At 36.4% G+C, this 26,023-nt stretch overlaps 1 protein-coding gene across 1 annotated transcript in view; it reads right to left on the bottom strand.

Moving 5' to 3' along the window:
- ADAMTS6 (ADAM metallopeptidase with thrombospondin type 1 motif 6) overlaps positions 1–26,023 on the bottom strand; it is a 165,809-nt gene that overhangs the window by 25,012 nt on the left and 114,774 nt on the right. The window contains exons 14-20 of the mRNA XM_009272491.1: positions 23,689–23,791; positions 22,409–22,542; positions 20,304–20,427; positions 18,983–19,063; positions 15,090–15,253; positions 13,215–13,353; positions 2,193–2,322 (exon numbers count right to left, since the gene is read on the bottom strand). Coding sequence (XP_009270766.1) covers positions 2,193–2,322; positions 13,215–13,353; positions 15,090–15,253; positions 18,983–19,063; positions 20,304–20,427; positions 22,409–22,542; positions 23,689–23,791 — 875 coding nt within the window. The remainder of the gene's footprint in view (positions 1–2,192; positions 2,323–13,214; positions 13,354–15,089; positions 15,254–18,982; positions 19,064–20,303; positions 20,428–22,408; positions 22,543–23,688; positions 23,792–26,023) is intronic.

Below are 26,023 nucleotides of genomic sequence, written 5' to 3'. Positions count from 1 at the left end.
ATTGAGGTTGGAAAAGACCTCTAAGATCATCGAGTCCAACCGTCTTGGTTGAAAATTTAATATATATATAATTAATATAAATGAAATATTGTGAACAAACATAGTCTTTGCTGCTGCCCAGAGGCATCAAGTATAATGTAATTGGCATTCAGTTAGAAAGACTAACATTTTCATAAGTTTTGGTATACACCACAAGGAAAGCGGAATTGTGTTAATTAAAAAGGAAATATTTGGCCAGTCTATGTAAAGAGTAAGTCCTACTGGGTGATAAATCTTCCAGCCAAAAGGGTCAAACTTCTTTGGGTAACTATCTGTTATTTGAACAGCCTTCTTCTAGACTACTTACAGGATCAGGAATCAAGAACCCTTCCTTAGGAGTTTGGGACTTTGTATTCACCCTGTGGGGAACATCAGAATGGAGGCAGATGTAGGCTGAACTGCTCTGACATCTTCAAGTAGATGCTGATTAATACACACTACCCGCTTTCTGAATCTTGATGACTTGAGTTTCACCATGTTCATCAATGCTCCTGCTGTACTGGATGGAGAATCCACAAGTGTCCCGCTTTGTGGGTTGGGTTTTTTCCCTTGTTTTTGTTTTTTAAATAATGTCAGTGCAAAAATAAAAATAAACTAGTTTGGAATACCTATGTTAACACTACTTTTAAAAGTGCTAATTTGTTAATAGTTAAGCCACACAAAGGAAGGGATAGGGATGTGTTTGGTAAAAAGGAACTGACCAAACATGAACACTTCCCACTTCTGCTCTCAGGAACATGGTGAGAGTTTAGTTAGTGCACTTACAGCCATGCTAAACAGTGTTATCCAAACAGAATCCAAATGCATATCCTTGCAGGGTAAACGTATTTACACATAGACTGTGGAGACAATGATTTAGACCTACTTTAGACCTGTTTGTGAGACAGCACATTCACATTCAAACACACTCAAGGTGAGAGCAGTGTAATGGCTTCACTTCTGTTTATGTCAAATGAGTATGGTACATGACACAGGGGGAGTAAGTGTGGAAGACATTGCTCTGCCATCCTGCAACCAGTCACCACACCAGGGAAACAGTTGATACTCTAGGAAGAAACTAGGTTCATGAAGACCTGTTGGGATTTTAATGCATTATAGTCTTGTCTCATTCCTCCCGGTGTCCTTCTTGCTACAATTTTACAGTTTCTAAGAGACATTTAAAAGACACTGCAGTATTTCTTTATTGTGCAATATCTATATTTAATCAGCATTAACAATTTTCATGCCCAATTAGAATACAGCTACAGATTATCACCAAACTTAAACTAACAAGAGCTTGTGAATCAATAAACTGTTGTACCTCTTCCATTCTTTCCCCGCAAGTTTTGTTTCAAAACATAAGAAGCTGTTGTGCATATGCTAAAATTATTTTCTAGTGCAAAATATCACAACTGTTTCTAAACAGCTTTTGTAGTAAGATTAAGCTATGCTATAGATCCTTGCCAAATTTTATTTTTGAACAAATGAGCTGCTGTGTTTTTAATTATCTTTCAAATATATAGCATACAGCTATCTTTAAAAATAAAACTAGACATAACCAAGTAGGCACCTAATCCTGAAGGCACACAGCATTACTCTACAATACTGAGTATCCTGGAGAGAAAGTTGTTTGACAAAACTATTATCAGTAAATCATGTAGCCTACCAAGCAGTTTCTATGTTTGCCATTTCTCATGTGAACACTTCAACCCAAATTTTAATATAATATACTTAAAAATATGGCAAACGTTTAGTATGTAATATAAATAACTATGGCAAAGTTAGTTTCACCTCAAGATTCTTCTGTCATTGTTGACTTAAGAATGGTCCCCAGTTCTACTCTGGGCACTGTTCACCACCTCTGACACACCCTAAGAAACTGCTTTGCTAGTATCTTTTTACTTACAATGTCTGAGCTTCTTTGTGTAGTTTAAACACCACTGTTCCTCAGCCATATCAGGCCTCCTCTAGGAGAAAGTATATTTTCCACAATTGATTTCAGAGGAACAAGAAACCGTAACCAAAACCCAAAACCAAATATCCTGTCTGATAAGGCACAACCCTAATACTAGATCAGAATTTTATACGCATTTAGTCAACAGGATTTATTACAGATTACAAAGACTCTTTTATCTACGCAGAACACATGTCCATCTTAGTGATTAATGACTTACTCAGGTGGGCAAGGCTCAGTGTTGCAGGCTCTTTGGTTTTCTGGAGGCTTACTATCAGGGTCACAGTAATTGTTTTGTACAATGGAGTCGTCATCCAGCCTTTTACACACCACCTCTTGTTTCTGCACACCTTGGGATGAAATGAAACACCATTAATTAATCATTCTTACTTGTTGAGTAAAAGTGTATTTCAGCTATTGATTATTAATGCTACCATCCCACTTTAATTGGCTGAATGCTGCAGGGGTGTGAATTCCAATTGACTGAATGCCCCCCTGACCACAATAGATCTTTCATTTTCCTTCAATTTTAGGCCACCCCACTAAGAGGGGATTTTAAATTGCTGTTGTTTTCTAAAACAAAGGGAATATATTTATAGATTTACTAAACAGATTGTTTTTATTTGTGTATTGCACAAAATCCATTTTCTGTCTACCCTCCTCGCCTATTAAAAGACACTTAAATTTCCAAAGAAAACATCACCAAATAGAATGTGGTCACACTTCAATGCAGAATTATTGTTTATGTGCTCCGGTTTAAAATAAACCAGCAATACTGGGACACAGTGTTGCATTTTTATACGTGTCATCCTATAAACATTTTTTTCATTAAAATAATACAAGTATTATTCATTCTGAATGATGCAGTTTGTCTCTGTGAATGCTCATTTTGTCTGGCACTCCCAGCTCCTCTTTCACTGTTAACCATCAACAGGGCAGTTTAGAATTGATTGTTATTCCCAAAACATAATGACGTATCACTGCCAAGGCAACATTATAAGGTAGCTTATTAAGTAGATTTTCTGGTTTTAAAAAACAGGATCTAAAGGCAGGCATTAAAGAACCATTTATATGACAACAGTGCAGCTCAGAGTATTGTTGTAAAGAGTAGCACACACGGCCTCCACCTCTCTTTTTAGAACAAGCTGTATGATGTTTGCTAGCGTAAGACTGTGGATCTGCAATTCATATGCAGTTCTTATTGAACATGAGTAGTCATAATACTGAAATAATAGGATTATTTGTATGATAAAGTTGCAAAAAGCCCTGAACCTTTCTTAAAAACAGAAGCAATTACTTAACTTTTTCCAAAATGTGAAATGCATACAATTAAATAGGGATTAAAACATCCTGGCTTCAAGTATCTGCCAACTTTACTTTACAGCCCTCTCTTCAAGACAAGCTTTTTATAGGAGGTAGACATGCAGTAATAAAATTAATTATATAAATATGTTTTTCAGACACTAGACATCCCACTAAAAACACAACATTTTTTTCATCAAATATTTGTAGTCCTTTTGCTCATTTTAAACAAGCTAAACAACTTACCTTGCAATTGCTTCGTTATTCATTATCAACAAGAATCAAACCTCCTACTTTGGTTCCTAAAATGTGACCTATACAGAATTCAGGTATTTAATTCCAACAGTGAGTCAAGCCTAGCCTTGAGATGCCTGAAGTTTGGCCGACAAAGCATCCTGCTTGGCTATGAACAGAAGTCTCCCAGTCTACGCACAGAGGCATGTGAAATGTCTTCATGATGTTATGTGCAAAGGGCATGGGGAAAATGGTAGCCTCCTTTTTCATGAGTCTTGAGGATGGCATGCACTCCCCCTTGAGGCTGCAGGTGCAGGAGCAGGTATGATCCCTTCTCACCCTGAGGGGATTCCTAATTCCCATGAGCACACCGTAAATTCTGTGACTTAGTGGTTAATTTAGCTAAGGTGGCAAGACTGAAGTTTCTAGTCTGTAGATTATTTCCAGTTTTTATTCCATTACAGTCTGATGTAAAATGTCTAAACCATCTTGAGAGCAAGGATGAAAAATCCATACCTGCCTGTGCTAGATGAATGTCTTATTTTCTGCTTAGATTAAACCCCCTTCTTGTCTTTCTGCCATAGGCCCCATGAATCTTGCATCCCTGGCTGCACTGTGGCCCAGAATGCTTATTAAAAAATCTTCCCTTCCCCTACCCTCTTAAGACTCCTGAACTTCCTACGGCACACAGTTAAGAGTACTCTTCTGGAGATGTACTCCCAACTGAAATCTCTTCACTCTGCAATAGGGAATTGCTATTTAATAGATAACTGTCATGGCATCCTGCAAAATATGGGTATTACCCGTCACATAAAAATAGAGCCTTGTTAATTCAAATACTCTCAGGAAAATGCAGCAGTCTGGATCCTAAGCACATAAAAATGTTCCATGTGTCCTCAACTCTAAAGTTCATGTTCCTGACAAGCAGGAGAGGAGTTGATTCATCACTCAACACACTGTTTCTTACAGGGTGCCTGTTCAGCAGGTGAGAACTTTGTATCAACCCTCAAAATCACCTGCCTCCTCACCTTGAAATCATTAACCATGTTGAGACCAAAGATGCCTAATGCTGGAGTCTTCACACTACTGCAGTATCTAAAACCAGAGTCCAGAGCTTCGCTGCTGGGATATCTCCTTTTTGATTACGGCTACACATAACCTTCACAAAATAAGCACTTTAAATCAGTTTGTAAATCATTTCACACGTCTGACATCTCAGGTTATCCATAAACATCACAATAATTTTAAAGTAAGCTTTATTTATGAAAAAGATACTGATTAATATAAGACATATGTCTTACAGGTGAGCCAGGTAAACCAATCAGCTTCTTCTATTTGCTCTTCTTTCTATATGTATCTAGATGCTACATTAGACAACAGCAGGTACCACTAAACAGCACAGAAGGCTGCCAGACTGTTTTCCAAGTGTATCCTACATACACAAATCTACATGAACAAGCTAAAAAGAAAACACCATTTTTGAACAGTATTCAACCTCCATTTTTTTGCTAATTTTCAATTTATGTGCTTTAACATGTTGGAAAAAAAAATCATTTTGCTATATAGTTAGGTCCAGCTGAAATTGAGAAACAACTCAAATCATCAGCATGGGGGACCCTCAAGGTCCTGAAGTACATGCCTCCACAGCCGTTGGTTGATTGTGTTAACATACAGATACTCTCTTTCACATATTCATCCATCATGTATCAAAGATTTTAGAGCTTCACATAAAGGTGTTCCATTTACAGCATTCTCAGCACCTAATATTTGAATTACATGAAATTATATAAAGCTGAAATTCAGTGAGATCTTGCACTATAAGGGCAATTAAATAACCTTGGAACACAGGAACTTGGAACATACAACTAGAAGCAACACCCTTCTATTGCTGGGAACCACTCTATGTAATCCCTTTCACAAACTGATCAAGCTCCACTTTAAGCCCAGGTACATTTTTCTGCTCTGAACTTCACGCCTGTGACTACTATAAGCATTCCAATTTCCATTCTAGATGCATTAATTGCCAATTTAGTTTTTTAAAGTCAAAATGGTCTTCAAGTTTAAGTAACTTTATTGTGTTAACCAAGTCAACTCTTGCAGCCTCTGTGTTGTTACACCATTCCTTTGGTCAACCTCCCAACCCTTCTGTGCATTTGCTCACACCTGAGTTTATTACAGCCACAATACAAACTGTGCCCAGTACTCCAGAGGGATTTTACTAATGCCTTATCCAGTGTCGTTAATAGTATTACATAAATACATCCTAAAATAAAATCTGCCTTTATCATGACTACAACATATCCCAGTCTTCCCCATATGTCTCCTAGTGCTGCACTGTCAGCAAGTTTCATCAGAGCTTTCTACTTTTTATGCTGCCATCAGAACAAGAAAAACTGGAAGTCTCGTGAGTCATGTGAAAGGTCTTTAAGAAGCCCACTAGGTTCACTGCCTTTTGGCATGGTAATTTACATTTTAAGCATGCCTCTTGTCTACTAATCTTTTCTAACTCTTTTTTAGGTGTAGGTGACAACAAAAACTTTAAGAAAGTCTAGATCAATTAATCTACTACGTTTCCTTGCTCTAGAAAATTAGTTATATATTAAAATATATCTGGCTAGTCAAGGATGACCTATCGTGTTACACTTTGCCACATTTGTCACTTATTTCTAGATCTTTATACTTTTCTTCAAAATTTCAAATCAATTAGTAGTTCAATGTTGTTATATATTTTTTTCTGTAAGTATATATACAGACACACAGAGTGAGAGATGATTTTCTTCAGTTCTCTACTCCTTTAGTACTATTTTAGTAGAGAAAAGACATATCAATTGCAGCATGAAAGAGAGAGAAAAATGTTTACCAGATTAGGGTCTCCTTTATAATCTCTTCTTTTGGTTCTTGACAAGTAAGTGGAAGATCTAAATATCTGAGAAGCTGTGACAAGATGATTCACTTTAAATTCTATAATCTAAGCGAACACTGCCAACGGATGAGAATAATTAAAATCAGATCTGACAACCTGAGTAGGAATATTTCTTTTGCAATTTTCTACTCAAACTTCACCATGACAAGAAATAGTATTTAAAAGGTCTAGCCAAACAGCAATGCAAGTAACATGGCGCTGCTAGTTGACATAGAATTTATGTTCAGCTCTGACTGATGAATAATAATTTATCCTTTCTATCACAAGCTGCCTTAATTCTCTTGGTGGCTGATAAAATAGGCTGAATATTGCCTTCATAATGATATTTCCCTCAAATATAACTGCTTAAAAATAAAATTTTATACACACCTTAGAATTAAGCATTTTAATGATGCATACCATTCTCGCAAATATATTTATGGGATAGCACAGATATTCATGTTATTTTTTCACTGAATTTCCTACTGGCATCAGACACATTTCCTTCTAGGCTTTGGCTAAAAACCGGCAGCCTCAGTAAATTCATTTCTGAGGAGCTATGTAATAAGAAAGTATTCTGAAGTACTATGAATACAAAGTATCGTTGTGCTCAGTTTTCAAAAAAATTTAAGTCAGACGTGTTATTTATTGAACATTGGTCAGGTAGCATATCACCTGTAAGACAGTATTCACCACTATTCACTCACACAGTGAAGAATCTTTAATCCATGCCAGGAGATACCTTAATCCAATTTTAAAATGTTCTGCAGCATCTTGCCACAAAGTATGTAAACTTTACATCACTGCTGTCTAATTACAGTGTTATTTAAATTAAAATCTCAGAAACAAAATTCAGATTCTAACTTTAAGACAAGAAAAAGAAATGGAAAAAGCTAGAAGTGCAGTTTTCACCAAGACAACAGCTACAACTTGGTTAAGCCCTGTGGGCCTTGAAAAAAATCTTTCTAAATTATCAACTCTTCCTTGAGTATATGGTCTCTCTTAAAATAATCTAAAAAGCACAGCTAAACGAGTTCATTTAAACTCTCAGGGGAATAATTACAAGCAGTTAGACAGGAACACTCTGCTTTCAAATCTACAGATTTATAGTTTATAATAAAAGACATAAAATGTCCTCATGACTGGTCAATGCAATTCTAATAGAAGACAAAACTCCAGTGGTTTAGTGACCATAATCTCCAGAGAACTGAGATGTTTTGCAGATTTCAATTTACAAACAGTCTGCATGACTTTCAGCAGCCAAATTTTAAATTACATGGAGCACATTTTATTCCTAAATTAAAACTGCAGGCATGTATAAGCTATATCTATTTTTAAAAGCAATCCCAAAAATTGTGGTTTGCAATTGCAACAGTTAATTATAAAGATGCCAGTACCAATACATAGTGAATCCTGCATCACTAAAACTAGTGCATGCTGGTTAACCCAGACATACTTTCTGAGCTCACTCATCAGATCACAAGATGTTCATCACAGAGCCAAACTTACATTTTTCTTGATGAGGACAAGTATGTTTTATTTGTCTAAAGACAGTTTCATAATTCATCTGAGGACATGAAAGAAAAACATAGTAGGCACCACTCTACAAGAGTGATGAGCAGCAAAGAAAACTGGACAGCAATCAATTTACTTATAATAGTATACTGACTGACTATTTAATAAAAAACATGAATATCTAAGACATTTAACTCATCTGGAGATGAACTCTAATAGAATGAATGAAATCAAAACCAATGCTTAGGATACCTGGTAAATTCCATATAATAAATGCTGTCATTTGTTGCCATTTACTGCTAGAGTTTATTAACCATAGAAGAAATTTTAAAAAGGGGGGTATGCACTTATTGAAGTTTATTTTTAAATGTATACAAAAGTAAAAACACACAGAAGGATTTTTTTTTCCTTTGTTGGATTTTTTTAAACAATACCACCAGCAGTTCACTTCCTTATTAAGAATATTTATGGATCTGGACAAAGTCATACACTCGCCCTTGGAAAGCTATTAGGTAACTTATAAGGACAGACAGGCATGAGAGTAAATAAACTACAATTCTGTGATCTGTAAGTGATATATATCACCCCTTCCTATTTTAGCACTTTCTTCTTCTCTTTCCAGCCCTCATTTTATTATTTCCTATTTCTACATATTCTGATTTTCTCTTTCGCAGACTTTCTTATTAAATAATAAATTAATCGAGTCCTTAAAGAAAATGTTCTGTTTTTGTCACCAATTTTTTCTGAATTCCAGTGAACTGTTCATCCATCCATCCCTTCTGAATTCCCTGTGTTCTCTCCTCTCCCACTCTTCTCTGAATAGATAAACTTGCACTGTACATTCTGGTATTCTCTGGCATTGTTTTCCTGTAGTCTTGTCCAAGTCTGCCACCAGCTATAAAGACCTGTATGAGATAGTAACAAACTTTTCTTCTGAAACCTCTTGACTCAGAGTAGAACAGTTATCAGTGAACTTTCAGGAAAAGGGGGAATTAATATGGAGAATACATGTAGCTCAGTTTTACATAATATTCCCAGAGAGGAAGAACTAGCTCAGATACTATAAATCTGTATTTTAAAGAAAAGTTTTTCAATATAGAAAATACTGGTTCTAGTGTACAAAAAGAAAAGCTGCAATTCTGGATCTCCAAGGCTAAGAACAGATACTAAGAGATATTAAAAATTAATGAAATTATATTTTTATCCTACATATGAATACATGAAACCAGGAAAATAAGAGAGTTGCCTGTTACCAGGCAAGCCTTTTTAGCTACCTGGTAAAACTGAAGAACCTATTTTTAGCAAAACTTAAGAAAGTACCAAAATAAACCTCAGACTTCAGAGACTTGATTTCTGCTTGGTTCACTGTACAGAACATGATGCTTACTGGCAGAGAAACTATGGAATATTTTGTTCTTTTCTCCTTTAACATGAATGACACTACTAAATACACAGTTTCCAATCTCTCATGAAAGAAAGACTAACTTCCTTCTGCTTTTTAGAGGCAATCTAAACATGTAACTGTTTCACAAACTTTCATTTATCTCCTAGACCACGCTCTGAAGAATACAGGAGAAGAGGAAGTATAATGTCTACTGTGGAAAGAGTCCATTGATTTCAGGTGCCTAGCTGAGTTTTCAGAATACTTTGCTTTACACACACTTCATGCAATGATGAAATTCACTGCATGCTTCAGAGGTCAGACATTCCAGAGAGGTACCCATATAATGATGAACTGGTAATTAAATGCAAGTAAGACTAATGTATGCTTTGAGTGGCTCAGTATCACATGAGAACCATAGAAGGGAGGCAGGAATGGAATCCAGAGCTCTGGCACCGCACTGAGTGGTCGTAAGCAGGAAACCCTCCTCCCCCTCCCTATCATCCCATTTACCATGCCCTTCCTATCCTGCAAAACTGAGACAGGCCCTAGAACAGAGGTCCTGTTTGAAAAGTTAGAGCGCTTTTACTGTTCAGATGTGACTCATCAGCACAGCAGAGATGAACATAATATAGAAGTCCAGTGGAAAAGACAGCACGTTACCATCTAATTAAGATTGTAGGTTGCTCCTAGCTTGCTCTTAGTTTGCTCCTTAGCTCCTGAACTGCTCTAGTTATCCTTCTCCAAGACAAGGCCTACAAGCAGCTCTAGGAACAGCTGAATGCAGTGCATTGCCCTCAAAATACTACAAAGAAGAGACTGAACAAAGATCGGAGACTTCTACAATATACAATACTCCAAAACTATTTAAACTTTGCACTACCAAAATGCTGCTCTAGCCTTGGTGCTCTACTTCATGACATTCAACACATATCCTCAAGTTCACAGTACAGAAACATCACTTTGGTGGGCTGTAATGCAGTTCTCACTTTTTATTTTTTAGATTCTTTGAATTAAAAAACATACATCAAGTAATAACTATGTTTTAAGAGTCACGGGCTTGGTCAAATGGTATGTAATGCAGATATAGTCAGTCTCATTTAGAGAGAACTAGACTTAAGTAGTGTCGAGTGGAGATGAGCTAGTCTGTGACACAGCCTCAGAGAATGGTCCCTGCTCAACTGGTCCCCATTTCACAGAACAGCCACAACTACAGAAAACAATTTAGGATTTCATAGTCATCCTTAATTCTGTCATTTCCTGGCTTCTAAATACTTGCAAATTTGATGTTCTTTTAAGACAGCTTTTTAAGTGTTACATACACCTAGACAAAAAGACGTAACATTAAAATATAGACATGTTCAGAGATGGACAGAAGTTAAATGCATTGACTGGAATTTAATTTGCCTACAGCTTTTTTATAAAGCCTATGCTTTGATATAAAAGTATATCTGGCTCTACATCATCTAGAGCTTTTCTGGATCAAGATGGAGTATCATATGATCAAATCTTGATCAGTCCATGCACTACAGGTGAGCTACACCAACTACAGTAAGAGGCAGGAAAATGTTGATGCCTTTAACTTGTTCACAGTCTGTCCCAAAGTCACTATATAATTTTTTTAACCTCATAAATAAAAAATAATTTCCATACTAGTATTTCCCACACATGCTCAGTGTGCTTTTTTTACTTTCAGTGAGAAATTCTTTAACTGTTTAATATTTTGTTATCCTTTGATGTAGAGCAAAATGTCTCTTCTAAAGACAGAGTTCAACTAAATAGAACTTCAGTAATGGACTTCATAATGAATCCTATAGAAATAAACAAAGCCATGCAGTGGTTTCATTTCGAAGTTTTCTCAACACTTCATATTCATATTAGCCAATTTTTTCAGTTACAGTCTCTGTCTCTACAATCTTTGTCTCCCTTTTCTTTTTCCCTGACTCAGCTCCTTTTTAGAATTGTGTCTTCTTTTGGCATATGGCGAAAGGTGTTTCATAAACTGGGGGGAATAGCAGGTACTCATATGGAGAAAGCAGATACAGTTTTTAACATGAATTATAGCTACAATGAAATACTTATTCCCTGAGCACAGAGCTCAGTGAAAATAAGTGACCACAGTATATCCTCATAATAAGCTGAAAGAAAGGAGAGAAAAGTGCCACCATAAGCTACTGAAGAAAATCTTTCCCCCAAACAAAAAGTTTCAAATGAATAAAAGCATGCAGTTTTCAGGGATTCACAAATCTTCCCTTGAAAGTTAATTAATTAAGTCAAAATATTTTAATCTAGACACGTGCCTACTCCTTCAGAGCCAATTATTTTTTCCATTGTATATTGTCTTACCTGTGAAATGACAATGACCTGCATGACAGAAGATCCATGGCTAAACCTGTCTCTACCTAAATCAATGGGAGTTTTCCCATGACATCAAAAAGATCATTAACTCATTGCCATCATAAAAATAGGACTTGGTAGTACTTGTAAGGTTCTGATACTTGGAACTGTCTTTTGCTATAAGCTAGGCACTTCCCCTCTTTATACTTCTTTAAAATGTTCCTTTTCCTACCAGACTCACCATGACTAAAATAGTAGTTAAAAAAGCAATCTGCCACCCAGGAAACCAACAAATAAACAATAAAGATATTGGAGAAAGTTGGCACCCTCCTCTTATTTTGTTTCAAGACTTTCTCTATTTAGAGGCACAGAAGAGAATTTGCGCTGTTCTTTGTGTATTACATATGGCTAAGCAAACAGCTGTATTAAACAAAAAAAAAACAAATCCCAGCCACAGCAGGTTCCAGCAGAAAGATGAGTCAAGATGGTTCTAAACATGAATACCTCCAGTAGCCAGGAAAACAAAAGGACAAATATTTGGTCCAAAGGTTCTTTAAAAAATATGGTGTCTTCCTCTTGTATGGGCAGCACACAGTGCGATACGAAACTGAAATTCTGAGGTGGATTTAAAGCGCTCTCTGATATCTTCTGAAACTGAAGTATGTTGGGGAGATGATACATTCAGTCTCCAGAGAGAAGAAAGATAACTATTCACACCAGCACTTCTACTCACCAGTCCTTGCAGCAGCAATGGCGTTGGCTTCGAAGGAAGCCAACTGTCCTGCTCTCCCAGCCAGAGGTAAAGAATTGCATTGGTGGCCACTAGAGGGAGGATTAGGAATATAGTAAATTGTGGGCAAAAGGCACCCATGATGAATCAGATGGGACAACCTACAAATCCCCCACCGCTGCCAAAGGGCAACAATTCTCAGATACTGCTATGGGCTGGGAAGTATAATCCAGTTGTTATCATCTGCTACAGAGGAGCTGCCAGTATGCATCCTAATGCCCTATGTAGATGAGGCACTTAGGGACATGGTTTAGTGGGCATGGTGATGTTGGGTCGATGGTTGGACTCGATGATCTTAGAGGTCTTTTCCAACCTCAATGATTCTATGATTCTATGATTCTAAACTTTGGTGGCTGGAGGATAGGAGGGCTGACTAGGATCATGTGAAGCATACCTACAAACACACAAAGACACATCCCTTTATTTACAGTTGCCTTATTTGCCTTCTGGTTTTTAACCTCCTTACTTAAAACTTCTGATGTCCTTTATCAAGAAAGCTTCTGTGAAAACCAAACATACCAGCTTCAAGAGAATCTCAGAAGAAGCATCAGCAGAGAGAGACACACTGTGCCAAGACACATTGTATTTAATAAAAACATCTGAACATATTAAATGTACTTCAAAACAAAATCTGTTGTGATAAAATAAATGTTCTTTCACTAAAATTAAGGTTTGAGGCATGTCTGAAAGAAATGTCTTCAATTAGTTACCTAGATAAGTATGTAGTAAAGTGTATCTTGCAATTCAGTTTACCCTGTAGCTTGACTGCCTGGTGTCTTACCTCCAGCACAAGTGGCAGAACATTCTGACCAAGGCAGATGATTCCATGCAAAGCCAACTTCATTGTCTCCACTGCCAGTACGAGAGATGGGAACATTGAATTTATACCTTATACCCAAATTTTGTTCCTGTAGCAGAATCTGTAGTTGAAAACAACTGGTTATACCATTAAAACAGGCAAGCAGAGGGCAACTACAGTGACATTTAATCTAGGTATGTGTTATGTCCCATAGAAGGGAAAAAAGTAACAAAGGAAGCCATAGTAGTTCTTTTAGGTATTCCCCAAAAAATCTGGACTAACTTTTAAAACATATACAAAAGAAAAGTATTATTGTCTAAGGTGAACTTTGTCTTTTTCTCCCCCTTAACACAACTTTATAACTTCTGTCAGTTCTTTATTCTTGACATAATTGTTCTAAAAAGCCAGTTTTCTTAATGTCTTAATGTCTTAATGGAAATTAACTTGACAGCTGAATAATTACGTGGGGTCAAAGTTGGTTTAGGACATTACCGTGCGAACATGCAGCAGTCCTCACTGAAATCTTCTGAGGAGCTACCCACATAGCAGTTATGAACCTAGCTCTGCCCTTGTTTGCACTTCTAGTGACTATAATAATAGTTAATAATAGTATCAGCAACAGACTCTTGCTGAGGTCATTGCTTTCCCCTAATGCAATAGCCAACAGCATTAGCTTGGTGGAATCACACCTGTGATTCCTTTAAAGGAGTATCAAAACTCTTGCTGCAGCCATATCACTGCAGGTGATACAGATGGAAGTGCAACAATCACCATGAGTTTTTGTCTACCCTCACTGCTGAACTGCCCTTCCACATACCACCTGTCCAACACTAGCCTTTGACTCTCTATCAAACTTTTTTCTTCTGTTGCTAATAATATATATAATGTTAGATGCAGCAATCTGACACATCTTAGAGCTACTTCTCATCCCCTTCTACCTTCTGTGATATTCTGCAGAGGCATATCTGCCTATCTCCATTGGACAAAAGAGCAGAGAACTTTCAGTAAGGAAGTCAGTGGCACTGACTGAATGAGAAAAGGCACTATAACCATTGTGTAACTCATTCTGTATGGAGTCTCTAGCTCATCCACACCTACAGCAGAAAAACCAGGATTCAGGTGTTTGAAAATGCTGCCTAAAATGTGAACGTCCAGGCAACAATTATTCCATACACAAAAATATTCCGTCTGGCTCAAGCAATCCCTGAACTGCAAATCTGGCAGCTGACAGAATATACTGGGCAAGTATTACCTTGTTCTTATACTCCTCCTCAACATAGTAGCGCAACAGTAGGCTCACTATTGCCCGCTGTCAGAGACAGGGTATCAGGATCCTGGTCACATCTTCTGTTACATTCTCGTATTTTGTATAATCTGTTCAGAGCAATGTATGTCACAGCAACATACTTTAACACGGGTCAAATCAAGATACTTCTGCTGTGGTAAGAGTATACTTCACACTCAGGCCAGGCTTAAAACCACTGACATCTACAGAACTGTCAGGAACTGTCATGCTGTATCTCAACGCTTCCATGTATTAGCAGTATGCAGAGATACAACATACACCCCATTTACAATTTCAGCTGCGATTATTCCGAACCACGTGTAACAGAGATGGGGCATTTTCTGTGAGATTTCCTGGGGCTCTTCTGACTTTATCCCTGTTTCATCACAACGTTTGCCAGTCAGTTTTGAAAGGTAAGAAAGCTGTGTTAAAACACAAATGCAAAGTCCCAGCTTGGCAAGCTGTATACTCTTTGAAAACACAACTTACTTTGATTTCATTCATGGCCTTGTCTTTTCTCAGAACACAAATATGTATTTTAAATTTCAGAGATATATTAATTATAACTTTACCATGACTATGAGATTTTCTGAAGTAGGGCCTAGTGCTTCCAAAGACTCTGGTTCATCTGTTGGCCTCTTGTAATGGAAAGCTGTTCCAGCAACATCAAACTTTCTTGGCCAGTCAATAGTCCAGGCACCATTAATATAGTAGTCATCCTCTTCAGATTTTAAAGCTTAAAAAAAAATACAAGCCACCTAAAAATTGGAAGCATCATTTATAATGGAGAAGCCATTGCAAATTAATCTACTAATCTGTTAGAAGTATGTGAGCTTCAGCTCAATATCACTATTTTTTCAAGCAATATAAAGCCTTTTCTTTAGCCCTGGTCAAAATATCCCTCACGCAGTTTGACAATACTGCCTCTGCAATAATCTTCAACGTGCAGGTATACTTCACAGATTTGAAACACTCATGTGCTTTGAGTGAAGAAACTAGCTCTGACACATTCACTTATCTGGAATTCTCAAAGTAATTCAGATTCCTTACTGTCTATATAGGTTTTGTAGCACAAGAAGGAGATGGTAAAAAAAGTGAGCATAGAACAAGACAAATCGCAAGCAGTACTGTACTAAAAGAAAGGAACAGTACTTCACTATTTGTCGAAGTTACGTGGGAAAAAGAAATAACTATGTTACAGCTGAACATCAGTATTTTGTTTTTTCAGTGGTCCTATTTCCACATAGCCAAAATTTCTATCCACCCTGCTTTTACAAAATCTAGTTTAATTAAAAGAAGGTCGCAGGGTCTCCCAAAGCTACCGAGACATATTAAAGTCTCTCTTACTGTGCCACTCAATCCCAAACATTTTCTTGTCAGTATGTCTAGTATCTACTATGAGCAAATTATGAAGGGAATTCTTTATTTATATTATTTGAGACATATGAACAACAAATGAGACATATAAATAAGCACAAGAGAACACACGTTCTCATACGTTTACATAATTAATAATTCTGAAATTATATGCTATCAATTGTATGTATGCTATATACACTTAAACTAATGTATATCCAGAAGCAAAGCAGTTCGTTTTTTACCTGACTGCCAAAGAAAAATGCATTTGCATTCTGTAAATCAATTTACCTAATGTCAGTTGTCACGCATAGGTGAAGGTCACACAGTTGTGAATAGCATTCCAATAATATAATTACATGACAATGATGACGCAGTGGCATAATGCTATTAGCATATGAGACAGAATGAACAAGTTAACGTCCTAATCAAATCATTTATGAGAACTTGAGAATGCAGAAAGCCCACAGAAAATTAGCACACAACACCCTGTTGCGTAAGGGGAATATAAGGGAGTATGTCACCCTGGATCAAGCCATTTAAGGGAAGATAACAGCATTACTAAACACACATTTTTTCAGCAGCTCTGAAAACACGCAATTTTGTTGTTGCTGGGTTATTTGTTGGACAGATCAGTTTAAAATACTGAATTATTTATGCAGAAATGTGCTTTTGCTGTCTCAAAACTAGGAGCAATACTGGTGCAGAAATGATCAGCTAGAGACAGGGGGAGGGAGAACAGGTGCTGATTGAGCTAACTGAATTGCCAAATGTCTCACTGCAGCCTAAATTTGAGGCCATGGCTTACAAAAGAACTGGATCTTAGTTTAAGGAACCATGGGATGTTTGTTGAAAGTTAGTTTGAAAGCGTACTAACCAAAATGAACAAAGACAAAACTTTGAAGCCGCTGCGACAGCTACAGAGGAAGAGGGGTTTTTTTTCCTTTTTTTGTATACTTCCAAATGGAGAAATTGATTTCTTAGACTGTGGTCACATATTTGGCAGCAGTGCACATAAAACAAAATATAGTAATATCTGCAAATGGTTATTTTCAGCTGAATCTGGTTCATGGTGTGGCCACACAAACAGCTGTCCTGGAACAACAGAGGGAACTCCATAAAGACAGGGAAGGAGCTGTGAAGTTGACGCTGCCACTAAAGAAATAGCCATAAAACAATACCCTTGAGGTATGTATTTTAACATAAAAACACATTTTTAACTACCATTGTGCTAGTATAGTTATTTTAAGGGAGCAGACTTATTAGGAACCTTCCTTTCCCCAGAAACTGGTGATCCTAAAATAGTGATCTGGTTCACACTCACAGAACAAAACATCCCATCACAAAATGAAATGGACCTTGCGACTTAGTAAGATTATCTTTCATTAGGATATAATGGCACCTTTGAAAGTTGGAAACACAAGAAACTAGTGAAGGAGAGGAATCACCCATTTGTGTAGTCAGGGCTTCTGTGGCATGAAGCAAGGTAGTGAGGAGAGAGCCTGAAACTCAGGAACCCCTTGAAATTGTGACAAGCACATAAAAAAAGTGTTTATGTACCACTTTACATTTTTAGATCTGTGGCCAGATTACATACCAATGAAGTTGTCTGTATTTTTTTATTTAAGCCAAAAAATTTACATTTTTCATTCATTTTATACAGATGGTGCCAATCTAAATGCTTTTCTACATCATTTCCCTCTGCTTATAAAATAGAGGAATAACAAACCTATTTGTAGTAGCCAAGAGTTACTGTCTTTGTTCTGGTTTTCAGTTGCCCATGGAATAGTTCTTAGCAGAAAATGACCATGATAGGATGCATTGTATGCCTCTCTCCCACCACCTGTTTGAAATGTCAGTATAGTATATATGAGCAACCTTACGTGCAGTATATTTTGACATGGGGGAGGGGCCACGGGGAGTGTGATGCTGAAACAATAGTAAGTACTGTACTGCTGGAGTAGTGGTGTTATTATTGCTGCAGAATGGAGGGAGATTGATTATCTGCTGAATTACAGAAGGGTGGGGGCAGGCAGAAAGAAAAGTAGGCATCCAACAGTAAAAGGTACCATTATTATCAATATAATCAATTCAGGAATTCATGTAGCTAGGAGGATAATTGCTGTTCTAACTCACACTTACAGGCATCATAAGTCTTTCCAACATGTTAGTGTTATATATATCAACTACCTGGAGTACAGACTGACAAAAGTAGCCTCATCAGCTGCTGTTCAGCCTAAACAGGTAGTAACTTTTGGTTGTGTTAATCTCTTAGTTTGCTGTACAACTAATCAGCTCTCTAATCTATTTTTGACTAAGAAATGGTTGTTCTTGCGCTACTGTGAACTGACTGCTATGCAAATCAGGGTACAGAGACTTCCAGAAATGCATTTTGTCTTGACTTTGACGAAGCCAGATTTGTACATATCAGTATTAAAAAAACAGAAAGCAAATTTAACAGTCTTTAAAAGAAAGGAATAATAATCTGCAAATTTGAATTTAATTCTGTGCTTTACAACAGGCTTCCTGAATGATCTCAATTAAGCACCTAGTTTTTCTGCACCTCATTTTCCTTACCTATAAAACAGGGATGGCACCTAGTCCATACAACACAGCAACACAGAAACACTGTGGAATTAATACATTAAATTGCCTTAAGATAAGGAGACAGTATTGTTAGCATTTAAGTAACTATGGCTGTTGGATGAATAATCATTCCAAGAATAAAACTGTGTTTTAAAAAAGTGTAATCCCCCAAGATCAGAGACTTCCCAAATAGAAGACACTACCTTAGAGGGGGACAGTAGATCATTTGAGTGTTCCTCATCCACTTCAGCTCAAGTCTGACACTGTAACTATAGTGAAGTTGACCTGATTTTGCACTGAGTGGACAAGGAGGAATCACATGATGTATTTCATTAGATCCGTTCAAGAGAATACATCCTAACCAACTGCTGCAGCTGTCTGATCACAACCTAATATTAACAGCTAACAATTCCCCCTGCTGCTTGTACCATGTGCATGGTTTGGCCAAACCAGAAAATATACCTTCAAATCACAACATAAACTCCAACTTAATAACAGTCTGCTATTTAAACCATGCTCTTACCAATGTAGTTCTTTGACATTGCCACTTCTCTTATTTCAATGTGCACAGAACCTCTTGGAATTTGAATCACTTCCATATAGCCTATAAGACAAAGGTAAATTTTATTTGTTGTTGTTTACGTTAATCAATATTAGTCATGGAACTAACCATTAATAAATTATTTACTACTAAAAATTAGTATGAGATAAGGGATTCAAATGTACTTGAACATTTTCTTTCATGCGATACAAAGGAAAACTCTTTAAAATTTCATACAAAAATTTGAAAGTGATAGCAAGAACTTACCATGTAGTCAGGAATTCCTTTTTTGAAGTGCTAAGAGAGTCTTTTCAACAGTGTACCACATGTAATTAACGTACAAAATGACCTTAGGATCACAGGATAATTCAGGTTGGAGAGGACCTCAGACAGTCTATTTAGTCCAACTTCCTGCTACAGGCAGGGTCAGCTAGGAGATCAGACCAAGTTACTCAGCACTTTATCCTGCTGGGTCGTGAAAAACTCCAAGGGTGGAAACTGTACAACCTTTCTGGGCAACCTGATCCACTGCTGGACTGGCCTCCCAGGAAAAAAGTTTTTCCTTCCATTCGGTCAGCACCTGTCTTGTTTCAATTTATAGCCATTGTCTCTTCTCTCACCATGTACCCATCACTGTGAGGAGCCTGGTTCTGTCTTCTCCATAACCTCCTCATAGGTGTTGGAAGGCTGATACTAGGTCCCCACAAACCTCCTCTTCTCCAGGCTAAGGCCAGTTCTCCCAGCCTCTCCTCACAGGGGCAAGCGTTCCAGACCCCAATAATCATAGTGGTTCTTCACTGAACTGAACTCACTCCAGTGCATCAACCCTTCTCCTGAATTCAGGAGCCCAAAACTGTTAACACTAAGATTGCAACACTAATATTGTCTTTTTTTGAGCTATGCTTTAAACTAATTGCCCATATACATTTCCTGAGTTCTTAATAAGATGAACTTAAGAAACATTTCTGGATTCTTTCTATTCTAAAATTTCATGTATGACTTAATACCAGATTCTATCATACACAACAGTACTCTTACTATACCTCCATAGCTAAATAATAATACCCCACACACACTTCATTTTAAGTGCATTAAAGACCATGAGAACTAATTATTCAGTAATGAAACATATTGTTGTATTTGACATAAATCCAAACTAATACAGAAAAAAGAAACAAGGAGGCCAAAGGAGTCAAAGTGAATGACCAGCAGCAATGCCATGCTGGAAATCAATGCAGCATTGTTATTTGCTAAAGCGTCATCTAAATGCATTGTGCAATAGAATGGACATGTATGTGCATACCTCCTCTGGGCAATGAATCATTGAAGAAACCTTCAATGGCTTCACATGTACTCCCATCTCCTCCACAAACACGGCATCTATCTTCCTTAGCATCAGACCCCAAAATATTATCACAACCTACATGCTGAGAACAGATAAGAACAAATATTTTAACAGGATGATGGTCTTGCACCACTATCTTCATAGTTTTTTTTGAAGTGTTTCTCTCAAGTTTGAGATATTCAGTTCTTCTTCTTATCTACTCTGCTTTTGATAGCTGTTACCGTAAGTGGGTTTTCACTTACCAGAGAAAGAAAACAAAAAAGGAGAACAATCCACATTTTGGGTTGTTATGAAATCTTCATTAGTAAGTACTTTGTATTTCTACTGTGACTTTCAGGAAGGGATATCACAGCGTTTTACAAACAATGTAATTATTACAGTTATCAATAAATGATTAGTGATGTTTTTATTTAATATTACAACAGCTGTGTTCAATCTATATTGCTTTGTTAAGGTAAACATTTGCTGTGTGTTCCTTAAACATTTATGTAGCATAAATAGTGTTATTGTTCCCAAAGGCATTTATAGCTTCATAGACCATATTTCCACATCCTCCAGGCAAAACTTGCAATTATTTTCCTAAGTTTCAATGTAAAGTTTAAATGACTTCACTGTAAGAATGAATGCAGAATGAAACTTAGTGAAAGGCTGAATTACATGTTGTATTAGATAGGATTCAAAAGCCTTTGGAAAAAAGAGGTGTCTATAACTGATCATAAAAGGTACATTACATTTCTGATTATCTACTTGAGAAATGTATGTACAATGAACAGTGATTAACTCCTTATAACTTATTGATTCAACCCTATTACAAAGCTAATGGAAATAGAGACAGCTGGATCCTTAAAAAAGAAAAAAGAGAGAATGAACAAGTAGGATGTAAACAGAATGAACACCTTACCAATTTTTTCCAGGATTTATACAAAAAAGAAGGCAGCTACATAACTTTGTTTACTGTCTAGCAATATTATCTACCATCTTGTAAACAGGTAACATATAGGTCATAAGAGAAGTTAAAATACTCAAAGTTAAAATAATTGACAGTAGTATTATTCTAACCGTTTACATTTCGACTTTCTGATTCACCAAGACGACAGAGGCCCAACTTTATTACATAGCTCGTTCTCAACTTGAGATTTAGTCTGATTATTAGTTTTAAAAGAGTTCTCAAAACTACTAAAATCTTCTTATGTATAAAGTAAACCAGAATTCCACAGGTTATTTCTTTTGCCCTTTTTTTTTTGTTAGTTTACTAATACATGGCAAATGCTTTTGATCTTATCATGTTACTCAATAAACATACATCTTCAGCCCTCAATTTAGCAAAAAACTTAAGCATTGGGTTAAACTTTAGTTATGTTGTTGGTTTCAGTGAATTCAAATAATTTTTAGAGTCACCAGCACTGTTCAGATGTCTAGACTTAAATACATAATTAAACGCCTTGCTAAACTGAAGCAGCAGTGGGATGTATATAACCAAAACGATAGCACAAACCTCCAATTCTATTCAAATTCATGTAATGCAGTTCTATAGGAATCTTACAAGATAATCAGATTTTTAGTAAATGGCAAATACTTGCATCATTATACACTTTTTCCTAGAACTACAAGGGCGATACTGACAACTTTCTGTTTCAATTACATTAACAGCAGAATTGTTTGCAACAAGATGAACTAGTTAGAAAGAAACAGATTAATATGTTCACATTTACTGTTTTCAAGCCACAGTGGTGTTCTAATTGGAATGATGGAACAGGCCTTGTAACATTGCAAGGAATCTGTTCATCTCCTGTTGCCCTTTCCACCGATTCTTCCACAGAAATCATAAAGCAAGAAAAAAGAAGACAAAATGAAGGATTCTACGAATGCCTGTGAGAAGCTACTGAAATTCTAATTTATGCAATACCCTTTTTATCTTTTTGTCTCAATCTTACTCTTTCATTAACAACTTGACCTGTCAACACTCCCATTTCATATAAGTAACAAACAAGTACCGTAATTAAATGTAGGAGATAGTAGACACAACAAAGTAATCCACAAGTACTTTATAAAACATTTGTAACCTTGCATTCTCCATTGATACAGATATCCAGTGAATCAGCATTGCACTGAGTCCCATCTATTACTGCAGGAGCACGTTCAGTGTAAAAATTATAACCTTCAGCCAAGCAGTTTAATGCACATGGTTTAACCCCACCTGGACAACAAAAACGAATGAAAAAAAACCCAACAGAAATCTTGAAAAGTTAACAATTAGTTAAAAATATATATGCATAAACAGAGCTGAAATTTATTAATTTTATCTCATACCTGACACATATAATGTATACACTTTATTTAACCTCCCTTTATTGATTTCTGTACTTGACTCTTCTTTCTTGCAAAAAAGATTATTTTGCATAGTAAGATATGGCAAGGTTGGCTGGCTCCATAATGATTCCATTATGTTAACACAACCCTAATGATTATTGAACAATTTAAAACAATAAGGATACCACTTCACCATTTGAAAAACAAGAGTAACAAAAGAATGTAGTGCTAGAAGTATATCAGGGTAAATTTCAAAACCAACATCAGACTATTTCAATTAGGAATTTAGTCCTATTGAATTACAGTACAGCTCAGACCGCGTGATCACAATGATCCTTTTTAGGCTTTTATCTAAAAAACTAAGAGTAAAACCATTCAAGTCAATAAAATACAAAAACACAAGGGGTAAAAAGGACCTATTCACTCAGAGTTTAGAACAGGAAAAAACAAAATAATAAAAGGGCAACCTACGAACTTTGAACAACAACAGAAACATAACTAAACTTGATTAAACTGTCTTGAAGAGAAAAAGAAATTACAACCCTCTTCCCTGCTGCAAAATACCCTTTTATTGCATAGTACAATTATTTATAATTCAATTATTGAAGTAGTCATTAGAGACTCTTATAAATGCTTTTACTCCTTTCTCCTTTTCCTCATATTCTGACCTTAAGAAAGGAAAACTTATTGTGAGATTTTTTTTATACTGAACTCATCACTGTAGCATGAAAAGAACTTACAGATCACCTACGGAATCTCTAATTCTATTGCAACTGCAAGTGGAGAAGGGCTCCATATTTTTAAAGTGGAATCCCTACAACGATGCTCACTCCCCTTCACAGTAAAACAAAACTCCACCAGAATAGAGATGGCTATTCTGCAACATTTTCAGCAATTGACAAAAGTACAAGCTTAGCAAACTTAGCTCATTATATTTTAATCAAAACATTGTATTTACAACATTAGTCTCTATATAACATTTACATAATTTTGAAGACTTTACACATAACATTTTTGCAAAGCTAACCATTACCTCCAGTGTAGGGTTTCCAGTTATAATACTTTCCCCGGAAAGGCATATTGTCAAAATCCGCACATTGCTTTTCTCGAAAATCACGGGCCCCTGAAGGACACGGCTAAAATAATAATGACGGAAAAGGGTTAATTTCTTCCAAATATCAACATAAAAGTAAATGCTTATATTCTTATATTGCAAACATAATCATGCAAGAGACTAGGAGGTGGTTCCCTGCTTTATCTTGTGGCTCTGATTCTGAAAATTGCTTTATTGCTTTACAGTTGAAGTGTCTATTTTGCAATCTTAGGCTGGCATGAAGTAACTGAAGTAATTTAAACAAAGGTAAGTGTTACATAACAGTTTCCATAAAACTGAACAATCAGAATCACATCAAACTATGCTTCATAATCAATCCATCAGCTACCTCCTTATAAACACACATTAAAAACAGCGGAAAAAATTTAAACAAAATCGTTTTGGTAAGAGCTGTAGACTCAGTTATACTGTACTAAGCAGCTGTACTGAGACATGTTATTAAGACATCAAGAAAAAAATTAATAAACTTCTTAGAGAGCTGTATCACCTCTGCTTACTTGTAGCCTTGACAAAAGCATTGTGTTAAGGCTGAGAATGAGAACAGATATCAAGTCTGGCTCTGATTTTTACCAGTCTCCAAGCATGAAGAAATAAAAACTGCTTTCATTTAAATTTTCATTACTTTGCATTACCAATCACAAAACTGTAAAGTATCTTTTTACTTGGAATAAGGGTAGATGTAAGTGAAATTCATCTCAGAAAGAATTATAGAAGAAACAGAATTCTTTGCTGTTTCTCACATTTTTCATCAGCAGGTTCAAAATAATAATGACAACTAATCTTAAATATACCCAGAATTTAGATAGCACATTAAACATTGTTATCAATGTGTAAGTACCTGCTGAAATTGCAAGCTTCATCAGACAAAGTATTTGAAATACAGATTAAAATCATTTTTAGACTGAAAAAGAAAAGAATTTGTTTGACAGAAATCAGAGGTGTTAATAAATATTACTATTTTATAAGCAACAGAAGAGTCCATTTTATGGCAGGTTTACTTGTCTTCCTATGTATCTAAGCCAGTTAGCACTGTTCAGAAATCTGAAATGCATTCAAATGAAAGGGTCTCTATAAACGTGAATGATAAAAATTTACTGCACAATGCAAATATTAACATAATAATTATGATTCTCAGTGTAAATTAATCAGGCTCTTATAACAGCCAGTCCATTGCAATATGATTCAGAAACTAGAAATTTTTTCTCCTATTCTGAAGCTGTTGTGATAGAAATTAAAATAGTGGACATTAGACAGTATTTAAATTTTAAATTTTCTCTATAAATCACTGTATTATCTCCTTCTAATTAAAAATACATTTTTGAATACAATATATTTACTGGTAAAAAAAATAGTAGTGTAACTACTTTAACTCAATAATCCTTCAGATGGTAACAGTGAGAATAAAAAATAACTATGTAAATAAAATAATAAGAATTTTTTAAATTTTTTTTAATAGTAACACAAATTAAATTTGCCTCTTTGCATCATATTCTCCAAGCAGTAGAAGGATCACTCTTGACCCACCTCAAAGCTTGAGTCCGAATCTCTCTGCTACTGGTCGCTACACCCTATTCTTCAGTCCCACTTGCTTAGGTACTAATTTACATGGCTGGTATTTTAACTGCACCAAGTTCCCCTTACAAGTTAATTAAATAAATCCTGTTTCTAAATAGTTGTACTAGGATGAAACAATAAAATATGAAGATTAGTAAAGAAGGATCAGGACTTCCATATTTGTACTCTTAAAAAAAATTCTCGCAATCTATCTTTGAGATGTAGTCTTACTTCTCATTTGATGGTGATCTTCGATGTGTTTTGAGGCAGCAATATCACTTCATAAACGATCTGGATAACGGGGAAGAGTATACCCTCAACAAGTTGAGGGGAACAGAGGGCCCTATATGCCGACCAGACCCATCCCATAGGGAAGTCTGCTGCCTCCCTGGGGCCTGAGTCAGAGACATTACTAGGAAGCTCCCTGGTCTGGTGCGGCCTTCTGACTACTACCCGCTGTTGGTTATACAGGCTGGCAGTGATGAGGTTGCAGAGAGAAGTCCTGCAGCGATCAAAAGGGACTTCAGGGCACTGGGGCGACTGGTTGAAGGATCAGGAGCACAGGTAGTGTTTTCCTCTATCCCTACAGTGGCAGGGAAGGATACTGAAAGGAACAGGAAAACACACCTGATCAACACGTGGCTCAGGGGCTGGTGCCGTCGGCGGAATTTTGGCTTTTTTGATCATGGGGAGGTTTACA

Source organism: Aptenodytes forsteri, unplaced genomic scaffold (assembly GCF_000699145.1).
Source record: "Aptenodytes forsteri isolate BGI_AS27 unplaced genomic scaffold, ASM69914v1 Scaffold92, whole genome shotgun sequence".
Lineage (NCBI taxonomy): Eukaryota > Metazoa > Chordata > Aves > Sphenisciformes > Spheniscidae > Aptenodytes > Aptenodytes forsteri.
Note: the sequence above shows the minus strand (reverse complement) of the source record. Positions and strands in the feature narration are given on the sequence as shown.